The 19,335-nt window shown below is 42.4% G+C and overlaps 1 protein-coding gene across 1 annotated transcript in view; it reads right to left on the reverse strand.

The window, feature by feature from the left end:
* The window catches only part of LOC121184958 (voltage-dependent N-type calcium channel subunit alpha-1B-like), a 56,512-nt gene extending 37,536 nt beyond the window's left edge, over positions 1-18,976 (reverse strand). The window contains exons 1-15 of the mRNA XM_041042890.1: positions 18,916-18,976; positions 18,260-18,372; positions 17,976-18,088; positions 17,759-17,890; positions 16,633-16,705; positions 16,414-16,531; positions 16,176-16,243; positions 14,957-15,063; positions 12,733-12,798; positions 8,844-9,608; positions 7,607-7,800; positions 6,383-6,503; positions 5,657-5,786; positions 5,469-5,528; positions 3,250-3,356 (exon numbers count right to left, since the gene is read on the reverse strand). Of these exons, the coding sequence (XP_040898824.1) occupies positions 3,250-3,356; positions 5,469-5,528; positions 5,657-5,786; positions 6,383-6,503; positions 7,607-7,800; positions 8,844-9,608; positions 12,733-12,798; positions 14,957-15,063; positions 16,176-16,243; positions 16,414-16,531; positions 16,633-16,705; positions 17,759-17,890; positions 17,976-18,088; positions 18,260-18,372; positions 18,916-18,976 (2,228 nt within the window). The remainder of the gene's footprint in view (positions 1-3,249; positions 3,357-5,468; positions 5,529-5,656; positions 5,787-6,382; positions 6,504-7,606; positions 7,801-8,843; positions 9,609-12,732; positions 12,799-14,956; positions 15,064-16,175; positions 16,244-16,413; positions 16,532-16,632; positions 16,706-17,758; positions 17,891-17,975; positions 18,089-18,259; positions 18,373-18,915) is intronic.
* Positions 18,977-19,335: the final 359 nt, after the last annotated feature.

Consider the following 19,335-nt stretch of genomic DNA (forward strand, 5'->3'; position numbering starts at 1 on the left):
AAGGTACAGCACATTTATGGATGCTTCACACATACAAACAAAATAAAGCATATGTTTGCATCAGATGACAACACCATAGTTTCCATTCATGAAAACAGATGTAAAACTGTTCATATTTTGGTTGGTAGCAGACAACTGTGTGAGGAAATCCCAGTAAAGAATAGGCCCCACAGTGGATCCAGCTACAGGCCACGTGAGGCCACGTGAGGAGAAAACAGCAGCTGTGCTTGGATGCTGAATGTGCCTGTTAGTTTTGGAGGTAGCCTATCACTGAAGTCAAACACAAATCAGGACTGTTGGTTGTTGAAACAGGCATTTGTTCAGCCCTTGTTCTGTAATTGTACGCTGCTACAACTTCTCAGTCTCAACCAAAACATCACATAATAAAAAGCAAATGCCAACAAAGGGCTAAACATGAGATAATCTAAATAATAATACTAATAATTCTAAGAAAACAAATAGAAATATCATCCCAGCCCTGAAAAACAGGTTATCTCTAGCACCTGAAGCTGACATTAAATAGCAGTATTGCACTTTGCAGCATCAAACGTGAAATGCACCAAAAAGCTGCAGACTAAGCTCAACACTTTCGAGGTTCCAGTAGGTGAGATGACACATTCACAGATACAGCTCTGATGGAGATGCTATGGTTTGTTGTCCTTGCCACAGGCAGTCGATCAAATGGAAATCAGGCAGCCCGAGCTCCGGAGACATGCATGGTGAGTGAATGGCAGCTGTCAATCAAACAAGGCTTTCTATTTGTAACTGCCAATGTGGAAGTGACCTGGTACCAAACAGCCTTTGCAAATAATTTGTCTGAGTTTGATTTAACCTGCTGAAGAATCTGAGTGGGACGAAGAACAAGGCAGAATCACAACCAAGGTGATCCTAAGTGTTCTATAGTAAATAAATCAATGAGCCATATATTATGAAACTGAATTTCATCCTGTTTCTTTTTCCAACCACAGAGATTACTGCAGATTAATATCACCCAAGGCATTTATTTTAAACTTTTAACATCCTGGGATAATGTCTCCTGATTTTTTGATCACAAATTTTAAAAGAAATTATCTTAAATATGCCAAATCCATTATATTGTCATAAAACACCCAGGATAAAGCTGCATGTCTGGGTAAAAATTAAATGTAGAGCTCATCAGTACTAAGCATGGCAGGAAAAAACGTACTGTTCTAACATAACATCGTCTGGCAGCCTAGCTCATGTACTTGCTCATATATTTAAACAGTATGTTTTGACTTTTAACATCACATCAAAGGGCTTTTAGGATTAGGATTAAATAAAGTATCTAGGAAACAGCTGTCTGTGGTTGCTGGAATGTAAAAGGTAAAAGGAGCTGCTGATATGTGGTAACATCCAGGACCAGCTTCCACATACCATGGATGTGTCAGTCCTGAATAACCATTAACCCCACAAACCAATGTAGTTAGTTAATGATATGCTAACTCTTTTCCCTGTAACTAATGCTAGGTTACCATGTAGATAGTTAAGAAGTTAGCATCATTTCATAAGGTCTTATTTATTTAATACTGAACACTTAGACAGACTGTCAGTCCCTGAAAAGTTCTGTATATGAAAAAAAAAAGTATTCACAAATGCTATTCAGCACAGGTTTGGATCCAAACCATATGAATATATCTCCATCTGCAGCAGGATGTTGAGTCACTCGGATACAGGCTAAGTAGGAAAGTATAGAATAAACTGAATGGAAATGGAAATGACGGGGCAATATGGTCATAGGGCGGTCATTAAAAACCTACAGCTAACAGCATACATGTCATAAGTCCATCTGATGTGCATGCTAAGATCACAGAGAAGGCTGATACTCCCTGAGTCGTACTCATGCCCTGCGACAGCAGCCTCGGGTGAATTAATAACAGGGAATGTGAAATTGATGGTATCATTCCAGCCTAAGCAGAGCCGTGTCGAGGCAAAGTGCTGATGAAAATACTTCCCATCAGAGGCTCGAGGAAGATAAGGATGATGAACGCGCAGGTCACATGCCCCTCTATAACAGAGGAGAGCATGGAGGAAGGACCTTTAGCCAAGCACATGAGGGTCAAGTACAGGAAGGTCTTAGGTGGACGACGAGATGGGAATGTGTCCCAGGCGCAACCCGTGAACACTGCAAAATACACACCCGTCCACACAAGCAATTTCACTCCACATACTGCATTGTCTTACAGTCGTTTCAAGGGAAAATACACCTGCTGGACACCACAGCTGATAGTGATGCATCTTGTAATGCTTTCGGTTCAGGTTGAACTAAACCAATTCATATTTACTTTTCTGAAACAAACTCTGTTTTTTTTTAAATGTTTTTTACTCTTTTCTGTGAAAGATGTAAGACTGAATATGTGAGGAAATGACTTGTTTTTGCAGTGGGAGTCATGTATGTTTTCTCTCGCACATACATACACACAGAGAATGACACAGACGAGCAAGGTGAGAGAGATAGAGGAGGCATTACCCCATGAAGCTCCTTCACAACGATCCCAGCACAGAAACAGGGAGAGGATCATGTCAATAAACACACAGCACAGCACAACACCACAACACACACACATAGACACTACTGACTCACAAATATAACGCAACAATAGAACTGTCACATAAAAGACTGTCACCTAAAAACACCATACTGATGATTATATTTTAGTCTTCTGACTGGGCTCTGTGGGTTGACAGTGTCAGCCTTGTGGATCCATACGATGACGTTTACATAATGCAAGCTCAGCCATCCAACCTGGGATGAGTCCATCAATATGACTCTCATAAAAAAGGGATGTTCACTAATTACTGGATCCACTTACGTTCAGCATCTGGCTGAACTGGCAGGGTAGCAGACGGACAGGGTCCCACATGTTTACAGAACTTGACTTGTAAGACATAATCACTTTGAACAAGCTTTTGCTCTGTAGCAGGGCTTTGCCAAAAGATGAGCTCACCTTCCTCTACTGTTTAATTACCTTCTGGTTTACAGTTTAAACACACTGGTCCTTTTTCCTCTATTGAACATGTGGCAGACTAAAAGCTGCACCACAGGTTTCTGCCCCCCCCCCCCCGCCCCCCACCGTCCAAACATACTCCAATATTTCTCACTGAGGTTTGGTTTAAATTGTATATCATACCTGACAAACCAGATCCAGCACATCTGATAATCAGGATTAACAACTTACAAACTGGAGACGACTCATTTTATGACAAAAAGGTAGGAGTTTTTGAACTTACGAAAATGCAAAAGCCACCAGCGCCCCACTGACCACTATGAAGTCCAGAATGTTCCACAGGTCTCTGAAGTAGGATCCAGGATGAAGCAGCAGGCCCAAGTCCACCATCTAAACCAAAAACACCACTGTTATGTCGTTTTATTCATTGTTTAATTCATTTTATTTTAGGATGTTTAATAGGATTAAAGTTCAAATGATTTAAATCACCTTAATTCTGATATGGAACTATATGATATGTTACATTCTGATATGTTATTATGTTATTATAAAGCATTTTAAAATTAATCACATCAGACTTTTAAAGTCTGCTGTAATTAAAGTAAAGGGAGTGGAAGAAGCTAGGCCTAAAGGTGCTGTGGGACGGGGTGAAGCAGAGGCTGTCAGCCTGCAGAGGGCAGAGAACAGGTGCAGAGGGAGAACGAAAGGAGCAACTTTCCTTGTGAGAATCCTTTCAAGCACACTGGAGGACAAGAGGTGTGGGAAGCTGGAAATTACCCGAAGCCGAGCTTGAACAACTCAAAGTGCCGTACAGCAAAGGCAGTCCCATTAGGATCACCCAGCTGGTTCCTGTGAGGTGACAGAGGTCATCAGAATGGATGAACGTAGAGGGGAAAATTTTCTTTTCTATTATGGCCAAGGGGATGAACAGATCCAGAGGGCCAAGAGAGAGAAAGGCGAGCTGCATGTTGTGTGGCTGGATTTTAATTTTAATTTTTTTAATTTTTAATTTTAAATGCATATGGCTCTGTTCCCCAGCAACGTTGCTCTGGAATTTTTCGACATGCCTGTTTGAATCAGAGGCCTGGTAGTGAAATGCTTCAAGGATGTTTGAATGTGCTGTTCCCTCCAAGATTCCACCACAAGCTGGCCACAGCCAGAAGTAGGCATCACAGACAGATTGTTGGAGGAGCGAAACTACCATCAGGACAAAGGCTTCTGCCACTGAGACGCTATATGGACAACATCACAAGCGTACTCCAGAAATCAGGATGCACATCATGACTGCTGAAGAGGCTAGATAAGCTTGTGATGCGCTGGAAAGAAGATCAAGCCCTTCAAGACGCAAAGTCTGTTTATCCGAAAAGGGATCAGAAGAGATGACATATTTTGCAGGTGGGGAAGAGATTCTCGGACAGGGAGACGGGGAGAGTAGCTCAGAGACAGATTTCAGATGGCCTTTCAAGTATCAACCAGAGCCAGCACCCTGGCAAGTATAAAGTATGGTGTTACCAATTCAATGTGCATTTCATTTTAAAATGAAAGAGGTCAAGGAGGTTGGAGGATGCTGTGAGGAATGATGGACAGCCCAGCTGTCTCCAGCACATCCTGTCAGGTTGTATGACGGCAGTATGTTGAGGAAAATGGCTGAAGTGATTGAGACATGCAGGCAGAACCAAACAGCAGACCTTCCTCTTCAGCCAAGCATCTCATTCAGTTCATCAGGTCTGCTGAGAGTGCCAAAGGCCTCTGCCTAAGAGAATCAGCAAGACTCCTCACACCTGGGAAAGCAGCTCCAGTTCCTGAGGGAGACAACTGGCCCAACACAGAAGTCATGATACCATGGGAGGAGGGGTTAGAGGCTGCCGATGAGCGAAAGCACTCAAAGTACTCTGGCCTGGCAACCGAGTGTAGAGAGACTGGATGTTGGGCCTTCCTTCACCCTGAGGAGGCGGGATGCTGGGATTTGTCAACTTCTCAACATCTAGAGTTCTCAGTGAAATGGGAGTGACAGGGAAAAAGCACTGACAAGCTATTCAAGATCTGGCGGAAGAGGCCGTGAAGGGCAGCTTTTGGGTGTAGCTCAGGCAGAAGCATAGGAGTAGGGGCCCAGGAAACACCGTGGGTATCAGCAGGGGGGTGGCAGGGAGATGTACTGGGGTTAAAGGAGAGAAACATTTAACATTTATAAAGTGTTCATTTTGAACTACCAATGGGTTTAAACACCACTGTGTTAGAGTAATCAGTGACACACAGTAAATGATGATGATTTTAGATGAAAATACAGTGGATTATCAATAAAAAAAGGTAATGCATCCTGATCCCCTGAGTGCACTATAATTGTCACAGTGAGGTAAGGTCCTGGCACTGACTGCCTCCCCGTCCTCTCCTCATTCATCACTTCAGTCTGTAGACAGTTTAACTCAAGACGAAGAAAAGTGCAGTGAAAGACAAAGAGACACTGAGGTTATTTCTCTTTTAATGGTGCATGTACATGCTTACCTTTATCACCATTTCAAAAGTGAAAACACCAGTGAAGGCGTAGTCCAGATATTTGAGCACCTGCACAAACAGAGACTGCATTAGCACTGCATAATGTATATGTACATATGTATAGGTGTGGAATAATCAAGTGTATAATATGCATGTAGTGTGTATTTGAGTGTATGTTTATGTGCACTGTGTCTCACATTGTTGCGAGGGGCATTTGTCCAGACAGGGTCCTCTGCTGCTAAAGCGATGCTGCTCATAGCTATGACAACCAGGATGGACATCTCAAAATAACGCAGGGTCACAATGTAGTGACACAACCGCCTCACCCTGCGGAGAAGAAGGCAGGGAAAGACAGACGGGAGACAGGGAGACGACCAGTCAACAGGAGACACAGATTTAACAAAGGTTGAACTGTGGCAGCAGCTTCTGTTTCCTCACCATTTATTATTAAAGTCTAAAGTTATTAAGTCTAAATCTTAGGCTTTAAATAAAGCCAGGATCTCAGTCACTTCATCAAGGAAAATGTTTAACAAAGACAAAACCAAGTTCTCATAATGACACCAAACTGAGCACATCCTTGCTTTTTCATTCACTTGTCAAACAAGTGAAGAAATACCAGGATATTTACTATACACAAGCACTGGAGGAATATACGATGGAAATCATGATGCAGATTAATCATTTAAATGTTTCAACAATACTGTATGAATGAAATTTATTGAAACACTGGCTTACAAGAGGCCACAGCCATGAATATAACCTCTCATCTGACTTCATAAATAAAGGTCATCTAAATCAGCAGAGAGCAAGTTTATAGATATGAAATAAAAGAGCTGCCCAGTCTCTGAAGGATCCGACTTCCATCACATACTGGAGGTTCTACAACAAAAAGTGAGTGGACAAACAAGGCTGAGGGGACTCACGGATTGGTCTGTCCAAAGATGAACATAGAACTGTAAGGCAGGATGGGTTTGGGTCCACTTTGACCGAGGTCCTCCAGGGTCTTCTCATTCATGGGCATTGTCTCACAGTCAATACTGTTCACTGGGAAGACAGACAGTTCAATTGCAGCAACAATCTGAGAACATGGTGGTTTTGAACAGAGTGGAACAGAAATTAGATCTCTTCTTTGTCCTCTTCAAGAGCCCGTACACAGCCCGTAGACTCTTTACCATTAACATTTAACCAAACACAGGCTGTCACAGATACATGAGCAAATCAAAATTCTTTGCGATGGGAGTTGTCAGTCTCCAGTGACCTGCTGTCACATGTTTTGGTCATGTATCAGGATCAAGGTGCCAACCACAGACAATAATGTTCCCAGTTCACATCCAGTCCTGTGTTGCATGTTGCTCCCCATTTTTCTTTCCCTCATTTCCTGCTATCTCTATACTGACTTATAAAAATGTATTTAATATAAAGATCCTATTCTTTTCTATGGGGACCATTTTTCATATAAGCAAGAAACTGGTCATCTGAAATGGATAAACTCAACTTTTTGTGGTTTATTTCCAGTCCAATTTAATTTTACTATTATTACTATACTAGTTTTATTCATTTAATCTTTTTTGTCAACTCGCCATATACATTTTTATTTTTGCCTTTTAGGATTTCAGTGTACAGAGAGCTGTACACCACACAGTTTAACACCTGAATGGCAATGCAATATGATTTATTGAGGATAGTTTTGGCGCAGACACCAACTCCAGGTCTGTTACAGTCCGAGGCTGGAGCAGATCCTGTCAGTGTGTGAGCTGCATGAGGGCGTCTCAACCTTCCCAGGTCTACAAACACATGAGTAATTAAGCCCTCTGTTTGGTCTCAGCATGCTGGTATCCCCGACATGGTGTTCCTTTGGCTCAGAGGAGTATTTCTTTTTGTTTTTCTTTTTTTGCAATTTTCTTTTCCCATTTTATTTCTCATGTCTTTAAAACTTGAATTGATTCGATAGAAATCAGAAAAAATAATTTCCTAAGGCCAAATATTCAATCCCTATTCAATCTCTATGAAAGGGAAAAGACCTGATGAATATCTACATCTGTCTAATCTGTATTTGAATTCTCTGTGAACTGTTCTTGTTTTAACTGTGGCTATGAATAAACCTTCGAGTATTCTGAGTCACATTATATGTGCGGCTTGATACTGACTTTGTATGAGGGTGGTCTCTCCAGGTGGGGAGGTGATAGTCACAGGAGGAATTTGGATGGAGCTTCGGCCAGTTCGTTGGACATTCCGCTGGTTGTCTGAGTCCTCTGGTCCGTCAGGAGGCCAGTTGGCCCCCTTAGAGTCCTGCTGAGGGGAGATGGCTAGGGACTCCCCCTCTGAGTCACCAAACCTGTCCCTAGAACAGAGACAGGAGTTTAGATATTAATATACAGAATATTCTCAAATAACATCCCATTCTTAAGTCCCTTCAGGGAAGAAATGACTGTGCTACTTGTCACCACTGTCAGTGACATTTAGTTTGGCTGAATAAAAGCTGTTGGATCTGGATAAACATTTACAGAGCAGGAGCAACACCATTTTGTCACCCCCCCCCCGCCAAGCCTGCAGTCTCCCTTTCCCTGTATGTCTGTGTGAGAGTCTGAGTGGAGACAGGTCTGCTGGACTCAGAGCAGAACCCACCACCAGCTGCATCCCATCCTGCAATCAAGACTTCCACAAAGACCCAGCTCTGCCACTACCACCATGGTACCACTCTAATATATATTTTGCTTGTTGCCTTGTTGCCTTGTTGCTTAATCTGTTCTCCTCTTCCTGCAGTCCTGTCTGCCCCTGTCTCCAGCGGCCCAGCTTCCCATTGTCTGGACACTCTGGTGGGTTCAGCCCTGGCTTTTCCCCTAAGCCACCAGCCCAGTCCCACACGCTCCCAGCCATCCCCTCTGGCTCAAATCCCATCCCTTTAACCCTGCAATAAATACTCTTCTATTCCGCTCCAGTCTCCTCTCCTCCCTGTGTTGTGCACTTGGCTGGAAATTGTCCATAACTCATTCACGATCTGTCCAATCATCATAAATCTTGGTAGATATTTTCAGACTGGATTTGGGAGTAGGCCTACCAAAGCATCCTGAGCCTCACTGATAGTGGACGCCACAGATACCAAAAACATGTATCTCAAAACCTGGAGGACAGGTAGTAACAAAAATCAGGAGTAACATGTTGTGTGGTGCATGTGGGCGTGGTCCGTGACTGTTACCAAAGAAAAAAAACAAAACAAAAACAGATATTAAATGAATATTGAATGAATTCTTCACCACTAATCAGCTACAGCATGACAGAAACTACAACTGGCTTAAATGAGCTTAGAGCCCTCAAAGTCCCAAAGTCTGTTCAGAGGAAAGAGTGCTGACTGTGCGGCAGCTTTGATTTTTCAATCCTTTTTACCTGTGACCATGAGTCTTCTCTCTTTCGTTGGACTCCTCTCCCTCAACTGTGGATTGGCCCCTGGATCCATGAGTCCGATGTCTCCTCCTCTCTCCATTGGCGCCGCTGTCTCCCCTGGAACTCCTGTCCCCATCCCTGTGAGAAGAACGTCCATCTTTGTGCCGGGATCTTCGCTCTCCCCTCCCTCCACTGTTCACTGTCCCGTTGCCCCCTCGGGACTGCCGGTGTGAATGATGATGGCGATGCTCTCTCTCGCTCGTGACTCCTCCACCTCCGCTGTCATCCACCGAGCTCTGATGGTGATGCCTCCTGCCTCCCTCTCGGCTGCGGGACCTCTCGCTCTTCCCCTCTTTGCCCCGACTGCCATCATAATCTTTGGAGCGACTGTGATGGACGTGGTGTCTCCCACCAGTGTCACCGTTATCATTTGTCTCCTCTTTATTTCTGGTGCGGTCCCTGTCTCTGTGGCGGTGGTGGCGGCGAGGCTGGTGAGGCACAGGAGGGTCGGCGGCAGTTTCACCCTCCTCTGGCATGCAGGGCTTATGATGGTGGTGCTGGTGGCCGCCCAGCATAGGCCCGTCGCAGGGCTCGACAAGCAGTGGCCGGTCGTGGTGGGTCTTGTGGGGGGCCGAGGACAGACGGAGGCGCTCCTCAGGCTCCAGTTCACTGTACAGGGCCTCACAGCTCGCCCGGTTCTGCCTCCTCAGCTGGTTGGCCCTCTGCTCCCACACCGACATTGTCTTCATTGACTTCTGCTGCTCCTTACTAAGGGAGGGGCAGAAGAAACAGACAAATCACAACCACTGAAAACATTGACACCACAATACAAAATCCCATGCAAATTATTTACCAATCCCTCTACTTTGATATCGGTGACAGAGTTTTTTCACAACACTTGTCTTTTCTACAAAGGATTTAAGCATTTCCAATGGATACACTGGCAGGCACGGTTTTCTATTGAGTTGTGACACATTCAGTATGTATGTACTTTATACTTCATGGCACATAAAACCTGCAGTATATTTCATTTTACATCCCACGATGGCACACATAGTCCCTACATGCTTGAATGATTTACAGTATGAACAAGGTGCAATGGAGCTTTCAACACAGCAAACCACTGCGTTCACTTATCACAGTTGTACTGTGGAGAGGGCTCATCCATGGATATGTCTGAACAAAGGCCAAGCATGGCCACATAACCATGCTGTGACATGCAGCACCTTTTTTTTTCTGTCAATGTCTGTGTAATACAGCACTGTGAAATGGCTGAATGCATGCACTGTTGACTCTGTGTGAACTTTTAACAGTGCTATCTCTTCACATTATTTTACAGTTGGAAAATGACATGTAACCATGCCATCTCCGAACGTGGCATTGGGTCAAATAAGTCAGATTATAAGGACAGAATGTAACTTTAGTCCATGCTTTCAATGCTCCATCATCCTGCCCTTACATTCTTCATACTCACCTTCTACATATGTAAAACTATGTAACACACTGCACTGTGATCCTGCTAAGAGCGTAGATGGACAACATGGGACTGGACTCACTGAATGAACGGGAAAGCCCGTAACATGGTGTGTATGACAGCAATGCAGGGCAGGTCTGTTTTATTTATGTGGTCTTGCTTTCAAAGGATGTAAATAATGAGAAAATGATTATGTATGTTTTTACGTATGTAATCATCATCATCATCATCACCATCATCCACCACCTTGCTAGCAGGCGGCTGGGTTTACCTCAGGAAGTGATGGACTGGGGTGCAGACATAACTCCTACAAACACATAAAGGGAGCAACATTGAAACAAACAGAGGGAGAGAAGGAATTTCAAAGGGACAGAAACAAGTTACAGACAAAAGCACAGAGGGAGCAAATAAGCTTCAGGAATCTGACGAGGGGAGAAACGTGTACAGTAGAGATGCAAAATTATACAAAAACTCCAACAGAAATTGTTTGTGCTGAGAGGGAGCAGGGTAATAATGGGGGGCAGGAGATAAAAAATACTGAACTCTGAATGCAAACTTGTGCCGTTACAGTGGAAAAGAGCTGTGTAATGTTTGGCTTGACTGATCTGATTGACCGTTCATAGCATTATTTCACTATGGGATCTGCCTCCATTGCACTGAAGTAAACTATAGTTTTGCATAGTCTTTGTCGCAATGCAAGAGGTGCATGAGAGCATATCCCACACTGAGACATCGCACTCAAACTACTCATAGAACCAGGGTTGCACAAGTAACTGAAGAATGTGTATATATGTGCTACTAGCTGTCATTATTTATACAAATGAAATTACAGAACAAACAAATACTGAAAATAGTACAAAAATGACAGTTTTATGGCCAATTACAACACTAATTCTGTCTTTCAGCTGTTAGACCCTCAGTATCTGCCAGACCTAAAGCTGCTTTATAATTACAGAGTGAAGATGTGTGATCTGATCTGAGATTAGGGGGGCAAACCCTTTCTTGCTTGCTGGCAACAAATATTGGATATCACAGAATCTGCAGCCTAAAGAAGGAAACTCTTAGTTGCTTATCTCAGTATCACTTACTGAAAGTGCTACAACAATTTTGGAGATAGTCTGGTAAAGTGTATGCAATCTAGTAACGAATTATTGTTACAGTGTAATCTATGTATTTACACATGACCACAGTAGGCGTAAAGACACCTTAGTTGATGGCCAAGTGAAAGGTCACTTGAGAGCTTTCTACCAAATCTTCATGGTTATAAGGTTAATGAGGTTTCATTTAGTGCTTTTGTTGCTTTGAAGATTGTTGCATTTAACAATACAGAATATGGGAAACAACTCAATTTTTTAAAAATTGTTTTCTTATTGTCAACAAATCCAATGAAAAGATTAAAACCAACAGTATGCTAGCTTGTCTCGGTGGCTTTAAGCCTCTAGCTCATTGCTTACTGAAGACGTAAACCTTTAAACCTCACACCTCACAAATATATAATTTCATTTTTTAAAAAGTTTCAGTAATTTCCTCAAATAGCTGGTCACTGTGGTTTTTAGCAAACGTTACTCAATAGTTCATTTGTTGGAGACTGTTTTGGTGCACTAATCTGTATCCGAGGCAGCAGGATGGTGCATGTGGGATTGAGACAAAATAAAAACATTCGTATGAATGTGTGTGTGACCGGGTGAATGTGGCCTGTAGAGTAAAGTGCTCTGAGTGGTCGATAAGATCAAACAAGACAAGAGAAGTGCTACATAAATACTCTCCATTCATTTTCATGGGAATTGTTGACAATATGAAAATTCTATAAAATTTCCCCAGCAGCGTGAGTCCACTAGTGTCACTGTCAGCCGTCAAAGTCCCACATCGTTCTGACTCACCACAAATCACTGTACAAATAAGAATGATAGTAACTGCTATCAAAAGCTGCTGTGTTTCTACTGAGCAGTCCCATTCTTTATCTGTAAAACACAAGCATACAGCTGACACTGCAGTTATAACGTACAACACATATTTACAACCAGCTTGGGAAATGAATCATATCACATACAGAATGAACAGTGATATGTAGCATCTTGAGATTTACAGAAGAAGAAGTGCAGTCAGTGAGAAATCGCTCTGAGACAGAAGGATGTGGATCACAGACAGTCAGATACTACCATCACTGACAAAGACACTTGTGACCCTTGTTGTCCACAGGGAAATAATGAAAACACAACACGTGCATGGAAATACTGAAACACACACACACACACAGCTCTGTGAGCACAGAAGAGCTGCCACGTTCTTTTGGACAACTCACACAGAAGAAAGACATGATGACACCAGAAGAAGAAAGGGTTTAGCAGCAGAAGAGAAGGAATGAGAGAAGGATCATGAGAGGACTTTAAAAAGTGTATCAGAGAGGTAATAACTCACAGTGAGTTAACGCTGCAGATGGATGAGCTGCTAGAATGCGCGTTACCTCGACTGCGTGTTAGAAAACTGCACATGCACAAAACAAAAATGGGGGAGGGGGGAGGGGACATCATTTAGGATGAAGTCAGGGAAACAGCCAGACACCATTCGACATTTCTCTGCTTGTCCGTTAGCCCCTCCCATCACATTTCAATGTAATGAACAGTCAAAGCTCAGAAACACAAAACTGAGACTGAACCAGAAAGGAAATGTCACACAAATGGGCCATCAGGGACATTTTGACTTATATGCTACAATGAGGAAGGGAAATACTTGTACAGCCCAGTCATGACAGAGTGGAGTTACACTGAAATCTATAAACACGCACAATTTCACTGAGTGGTGCAAAGGCAAACTGAATTGAATTATAGATGTGTAGACACAGAGTGGTGTGGATACAGGAATAATTTCATGGGTGGAGCTGAAAAAAAAAAATTCTTTATTTAACAAAAATTCTGACATTAGTATTAAATTCATAACTGATGCCAATGTCTCACTGTGTTTCTGTAAATAAGATTTCATTTAACTGGGCACACTGAAAATGCATCTGGTTTCAGTTGTGGGCCAGAACCTCCACTCACACTGACACAGTCTGTTTTCCAAACCAGTTCTCAAGTAGCCCTTGCATTAGGTTTGGAGTCAGGACCTACAGTCTCAAAGCTGCTTTTTGTTGTTGATATACTATCTGATATATTATCCCCTTGTAAAATTGTTATGGTGAACATGGAGCAGTGGCTTATTTACACATCCAGCAGACAGTGCTTCCAGATTAAAGGTGTACTGTTCCTTTTCCCAAACCTTCTTCGTTGCCGTGGAGAACTCAGGACAGCTGCCATGTTCTCCAAAAAAAAAAAAAAGCTCAAGAATTCTGTTTGAGGTTCAGCTCCACCAGTGAAATTATTTATGCCTGAGGAGCAGCAATCTTATGTTTGTGTTACACAACCTTTATGTTCACAAATGAGCCTTAACAGCTAATGCAATAATAACAGTTTGTTACAGAATACAGAGCAGTGCACAGACTATGTTGTCATTCTTCTACAGAAACACAACAGTATCTTAAGAAGAATGGACAGTTCACAACAATGCAATGTAAATGCTTCTGTACATCTTATGTTGACTGCTGTAAACCAAAATAATGAAACAAGGATAAATTAAACTGACAAGAACTAAAACAATACAATGACTACACCAATAAATGTATGAAATATCACTTAACATTATAATACGCATCATGTACTGCCTGGAGAATCTACAGTTAGTCCATAATTAGCCTTGTGAATGGTTATAATTAAAATTGCACAACAGCTTCAGTATCTTTGCTTCCTCTGAAAAGCTTTTTGTTAAATATCTGTCCATCCCAGTATCATATATGCTGTATGTCTGTGCCCATGGTTGGTTGTCAGAAATATAATGGGATCTCATGGGCGTACTGGTTGTTTAAGAGTGTAAAACATTTCTCATTTCACTTGTGAGTAGTATTTTGTCTGCTGATGTTATGATTCTTCTCCGGGACCCTGCAGAACTCTACAGCAGAGGCCATTTGGGAGGCAGAGAGCGGGGGATCTGCTTTGTGAAGAAAAGACTGTGTGGGTGAGCAGAGTAGCACTGACTTTCACTGGGACATTGACTCTGAGAATGTTAATCAACATCATGCTTCAACATGTGGCTGTCATCTGGGAAAAGCAGCCCCGAGAGCTAAATCAAACAGGGACCAAGTACGAAGATATCAAAAGAAAATTCTGACTATGCTGTCTGTTTGTCTAAATATTCTGCTTCCCTGAAATAAACAGGAAAAATAACGACCCAGAGATGTTAACATTCTGCTATATTTATACTGAATTATTGGAGGATTCTGTATACATAGCTGTTTTATATTTTTGCCTTTCATCTTTATTTTTTGCTCCCATTTTTTAGGCTAGGGTTAAGGGTTTGTGCCCTAAGCTAAACGCTAACCTGAGAATTGAATCACCGAGCAGGATGGACGTGTGCCCTGCAGAGTCATGAGTGCTGACATATTGGTGAACTGCTCTTTAGCATGGGTAGCTGTAGAACTAAAATTCCCAGAATTCCCATGTGTCTTTTTTTTTTTTTTTTTTTTTTTGTGGGTGAGAGCTGAGCAATAAAAGAGAAGAACAGAGATTTCAGAAAGGCTGGAACGAACATTAGATAACAGAGGTTGACTTACGCTGTGATGGAAATGTTAGCGGCTGACATGGGGCTGACCTCCTTTACCTCCTTGGCCTTCTGGAGGGTGAGTTTCTTATTGATGGCCTCCTCCTGCTCTTCCTCATCCTGGACAGTATTGGCAAAATACATACATACCATACATACAGTACAAATAGCACAAGTTTACCTGCTATTTTGATCAATTCAGTATAATAGTATATACGTTTTCGATTCACTCATTTCACCTACTCGCTTCCACTTTCCTGTTTGGAAGGCTGTTAAACTACTGTCAGTGAAACTCAACACTGCACAGATTCATGCAGTTTCACATCAGAACAAGAGTCTTAGAGTCTGACAGCTGGTCAGTGGACCTAGTTTTACCCTTTCCTGGTGCTTTTTAATGTTAAAAACCTGTGGAAAGTTTCACGGAGAGCAGCTGAACAGCAATCAATTTAAAAAGAAAGAAAGAAGTGAAATGAGTGAGTGATTAAAAACAATATTTTTATTAGAGCACAGAAAGTGAGAGCAGCAGAGGGCTGAGAATGGCATGACTCTGATGTTATATGATGCAATTAGTGCTGAAATAAATGTTAATTATACTAAAATTATTGTGAATTATTATAGAACAGGTGATTCTACAACCCTCCCCCCAGTTTTTCACCCAGCCCTGAACAACCACCGGTCTTTATCACTACTGGCCTACAATTCCAGACTGTCATTATTTTAGGAGCCACTTTTATGGAGTCATTTCATTGATTTTCTTCCGTTTTTATGAATAAGATCTGATTTGTTCTTACTCAGTATGATTTGTAACTGGACACGACGTGTACACAGAGATGCTGCAGGATTAATCAATAAGACTACAGCCTCTTAAGAAGTCAGTGACACAGTGGATAACAGCTTCTTCCTCAGTGTGAGGTGTTAACAGCTGCCGATTATGTTGAGTTACAGAGGCAGCATTACATCAGTCATACTACAGTAGCCCCCCCCCCCCCACCACACACACACACACACACACACACACACACCTCCAAAGGGAACAGTCTTGCGAAACCAGTTACCCAAGTTACCCTCATATCCTATGAATATTTACTATGTTGTAAAGAAAGGGGATAAAAAAAGCAAGTAACTGTGGGATATGATTTAAGCTATATGACTTCTGCTGACGGCTGCTGTTGGGTAAGACAGTGCTACTGCCTCATCCCAAACCCCTATAAAGCCATAAAGAATCACTGTACCTTAGTGAGCTCCTGGGCATTTGCAAGGTTATCAACAGCGATGGCCAAGAACACGTTGAGGAGTGTGTCTGGTTATTTGTGGGTTCAGGAAAAGATTATAAATGTCTGATAAACACAGAAGCAGCGTTTATAATTGCAGCTGTTCTTCAAATCAATGATAAATTCGTTCACTGTGCTATAAGGCTGCCTGACAGCCACAAGGCCCAGTCGATCTGGATCGATCAATGGGGCAGGATACAGTTTCCAAAGAGAGTGAGAACGATGAAATAAATGGAGGAGAACATTCCCCCATGAACGCCCCCCTGCGACTCGATGCCGTGGTACATGACTGCGTTCCAGTCTTCCCCAGTTAGGATCTGCAGGAGAGACACAGGGCTGGTTTCTGAGTCTAGCTCAGAGGAACAAGCAGAGCAGGATGAAAAAAAAAAAAAACATGCATGATGGAGTTGACCTTTACCTGGAAGACGGTGAGAATGGCTGCTGGGAACGTGTCAAAGTTAGTTGTCGGCGTTTCGTCTTCAAAATTAAACCTGCAGGGAGAAAATGAACAGTCTCTGAATGTAATCAAACTCCAAAGCCATGACACAGTCACATTCACTCCTCCACCTACAGCTGGATCGGGCACTTTATTATCCTCTCCATTAGCCTGTTGCACATTATTCCAGTGCAATATATGCCCATTACATTTGTGTCATCTGAGTGCCTGGTCTGTGTGACCTTATGGATGATGTCTGAGTGTTTATTCTTCTCAAATGGATGAGTTTGTGCTAATGCTGACATTTTGTATCTCTGTCTGTCTACTGGGACCTAATTACATCTCCCCCCAAAACCGAGGGATGCAAACAGAGAAGGCTGGGATGGCAGCAGAATCTGTCTTGTGCCTTCTGAAAATCTGAGAAAGCTTCTTTCTGTCTGAGTCTCATTAAAAGACAGCCACAGAGAGGAGAGAGGGAAAACTGCATTTGTTCCAGAGGCCTGCTCTGAAATGTGTTTTTATTTTCATCATATTCTGCTGGGAGTTTTTACTCCTTTAATTATTCCAAGATTCTTTTTAAGATTCAAGTATTCACTGTTATATTTTAAGACTTAATTTCTAACTTGTGTATATGTCCCATTATTTCAAAGTGCAGAGAGATGCTGACAGCAGCTGAGGGCTGAATCATGATGCTCTGTCCATGTTTCTAGAATAAGTGACAAAATATTATATTCTTCTTTAACCCTTTGACCTCTGGGCTGTTTTTGCTGAGTTTTTTTTTTTGAGTTTGTAGTTATAACGTTGCTTTTTTTTTTGTTTTGTTAGCCCACTTTAACCTGCAGGAGTTAAAGTGGGCTAACGAGTGAGAGAATCTGTCAAACAGCCAAGAAGTACAGCTGTCACAGATGATGCTAACAGATAAGTAGCCAGATGCTGTTACACTGTCAAAGGATGGAAGGACGAGAAACTCACGATCCATTCAAATCAAATCCATTAAGCCTTGTTTTACCAGAGTCATTCTGTATGGAGTCAGTGTAAAGTCCCTCAAGATGGCTGTGTTTTATTTCTTCACTACGAGCAGCAGCAACATTAGAAATAAATTACTCACTGGCCACCAAACAGCTGCATGCCCAGCAGAGCGAAGACCACGATGAAGAGGAAGAGGAGGAACAACAGGCTGATGATAGACTTCATGGAGTTGAGCAGAGATACCACCAGGTTCCTCAAAGAGTTCCAGTACCTACACACACGGAGATACACTGTATGAACATATATGACGTAATCAGTGATCCCCAGCACATAAACAGATATATGCGCTGACTCACTTGGTGACTTTGAAGATCCTGAGCAGTCTCAGAGCTCGCAGGACACTAATCCCAAATGAGGCCCCAGGTTTGATGGCAGCCCAGATCACCTCAAAAATACTGCCAATAATCACCTGTGAACACATTCTGATAAATACAGCTGGCAAGCACTTTATCCCAAACACTTTACTCTGCCAATAATCAAACACATTTTTCTTCTGAAGCAGCAGCAGCCCTGAATTACATGAATTACACTACACATGCTCATGCATTGATTGAACTCCCAGCCGAACAGGAAGACTCACCCCAAAGTCAAAACAGTTGAACGAGGAGTGGAAGTAGTTCTGGGGTCCGAGGCCGTACATTTTCATGGACATCTCTGCCAGAAACAGGCCCAGGAATACAAACTCAGCCAAGTCTGTCCAGGGAGAAGAAGAAAACATACAGATCAATGAGCAGGTTAAAAAGAGCTCTGCTGCTGATCTTCACTATTCAATAGAGCTGAGCTCCTGCTGCCTGTTCAGCTGTGCCCACAGCGAATAAGACGCTCAGATGAGTCCCACAACGTCAATGAGGAAACACACACACCTCAAAGGGGGGATGCCAGTGGGAATGACCTGAATCAGCCACATGCTGATTACTGAGTTAGGAACTTGCTCTGGTGGTGGTAGGTCTAACATTATGCTCCTTTTAAATTGATAAGTATTTATTGCATCCTTTAATATCATACATATTGTATAGCTGCTGTGCTGTGTATGTATATATTGTATGTTGTATATTGTAAGTCTTTACTGTACTGTATACTATAACAATTCATCAACAAGTGAGCCCAAATAGTGTATAGCTAATTTTTTAATTAGCTGAATAAACTGAAGAAGTTTTTTTTTTTTTTGCTGAGGGTGATGTTGTTGCTCATCAGCATTTTGGACCCATATAGGGAAAACACATTTTGGGGACTGACAGCCGTTCATGCAGCACTTTCCGACTTCCGGATTTGTCAGGAAACATCCCAGCACTCTCATGCTACCACACATATATGTAACTATAGTTGTCAGATGATTTGCATATAAGTCTCTCATACAGATCCTTGACAACCCTAAACAAAAGTACCACTCTCCCAACTCACTTATATGGGGGAACTTCAAATGCTCATAACTCTGGAACCGTAAGTCCTAGAGACTTAAGGGTGGTACCATTGGACTCGGGGTACACACAAATGGGGGGGGGGGGGGGGGTAGGACAAGGTCTCATGTCTCTATCTTGCTCCCTGAGGATGGGTCAAAACTGACCCTTGTTAAAACCCCAAATTTTGACTCTCCCAACTCACTTATATGGGGGAACTTCAAATGCTCATAACTCCGGAACCCTATGTGCTAGAGAC

Source organism: Toxotes jaculatrix, chromosome 7, assembly GCF_017976425.1.
Source record: "Toxotes jaculatrix isolate fToxJac2 chromosome 7, fToxJac2.pri, whole genome shotgun sequence".
Lineage (NCBI taxonomy): Eukaryota > Metazoa > Chordata > Actinopteri > Toxotidae > Toxotes > Toxotes jaculatrix.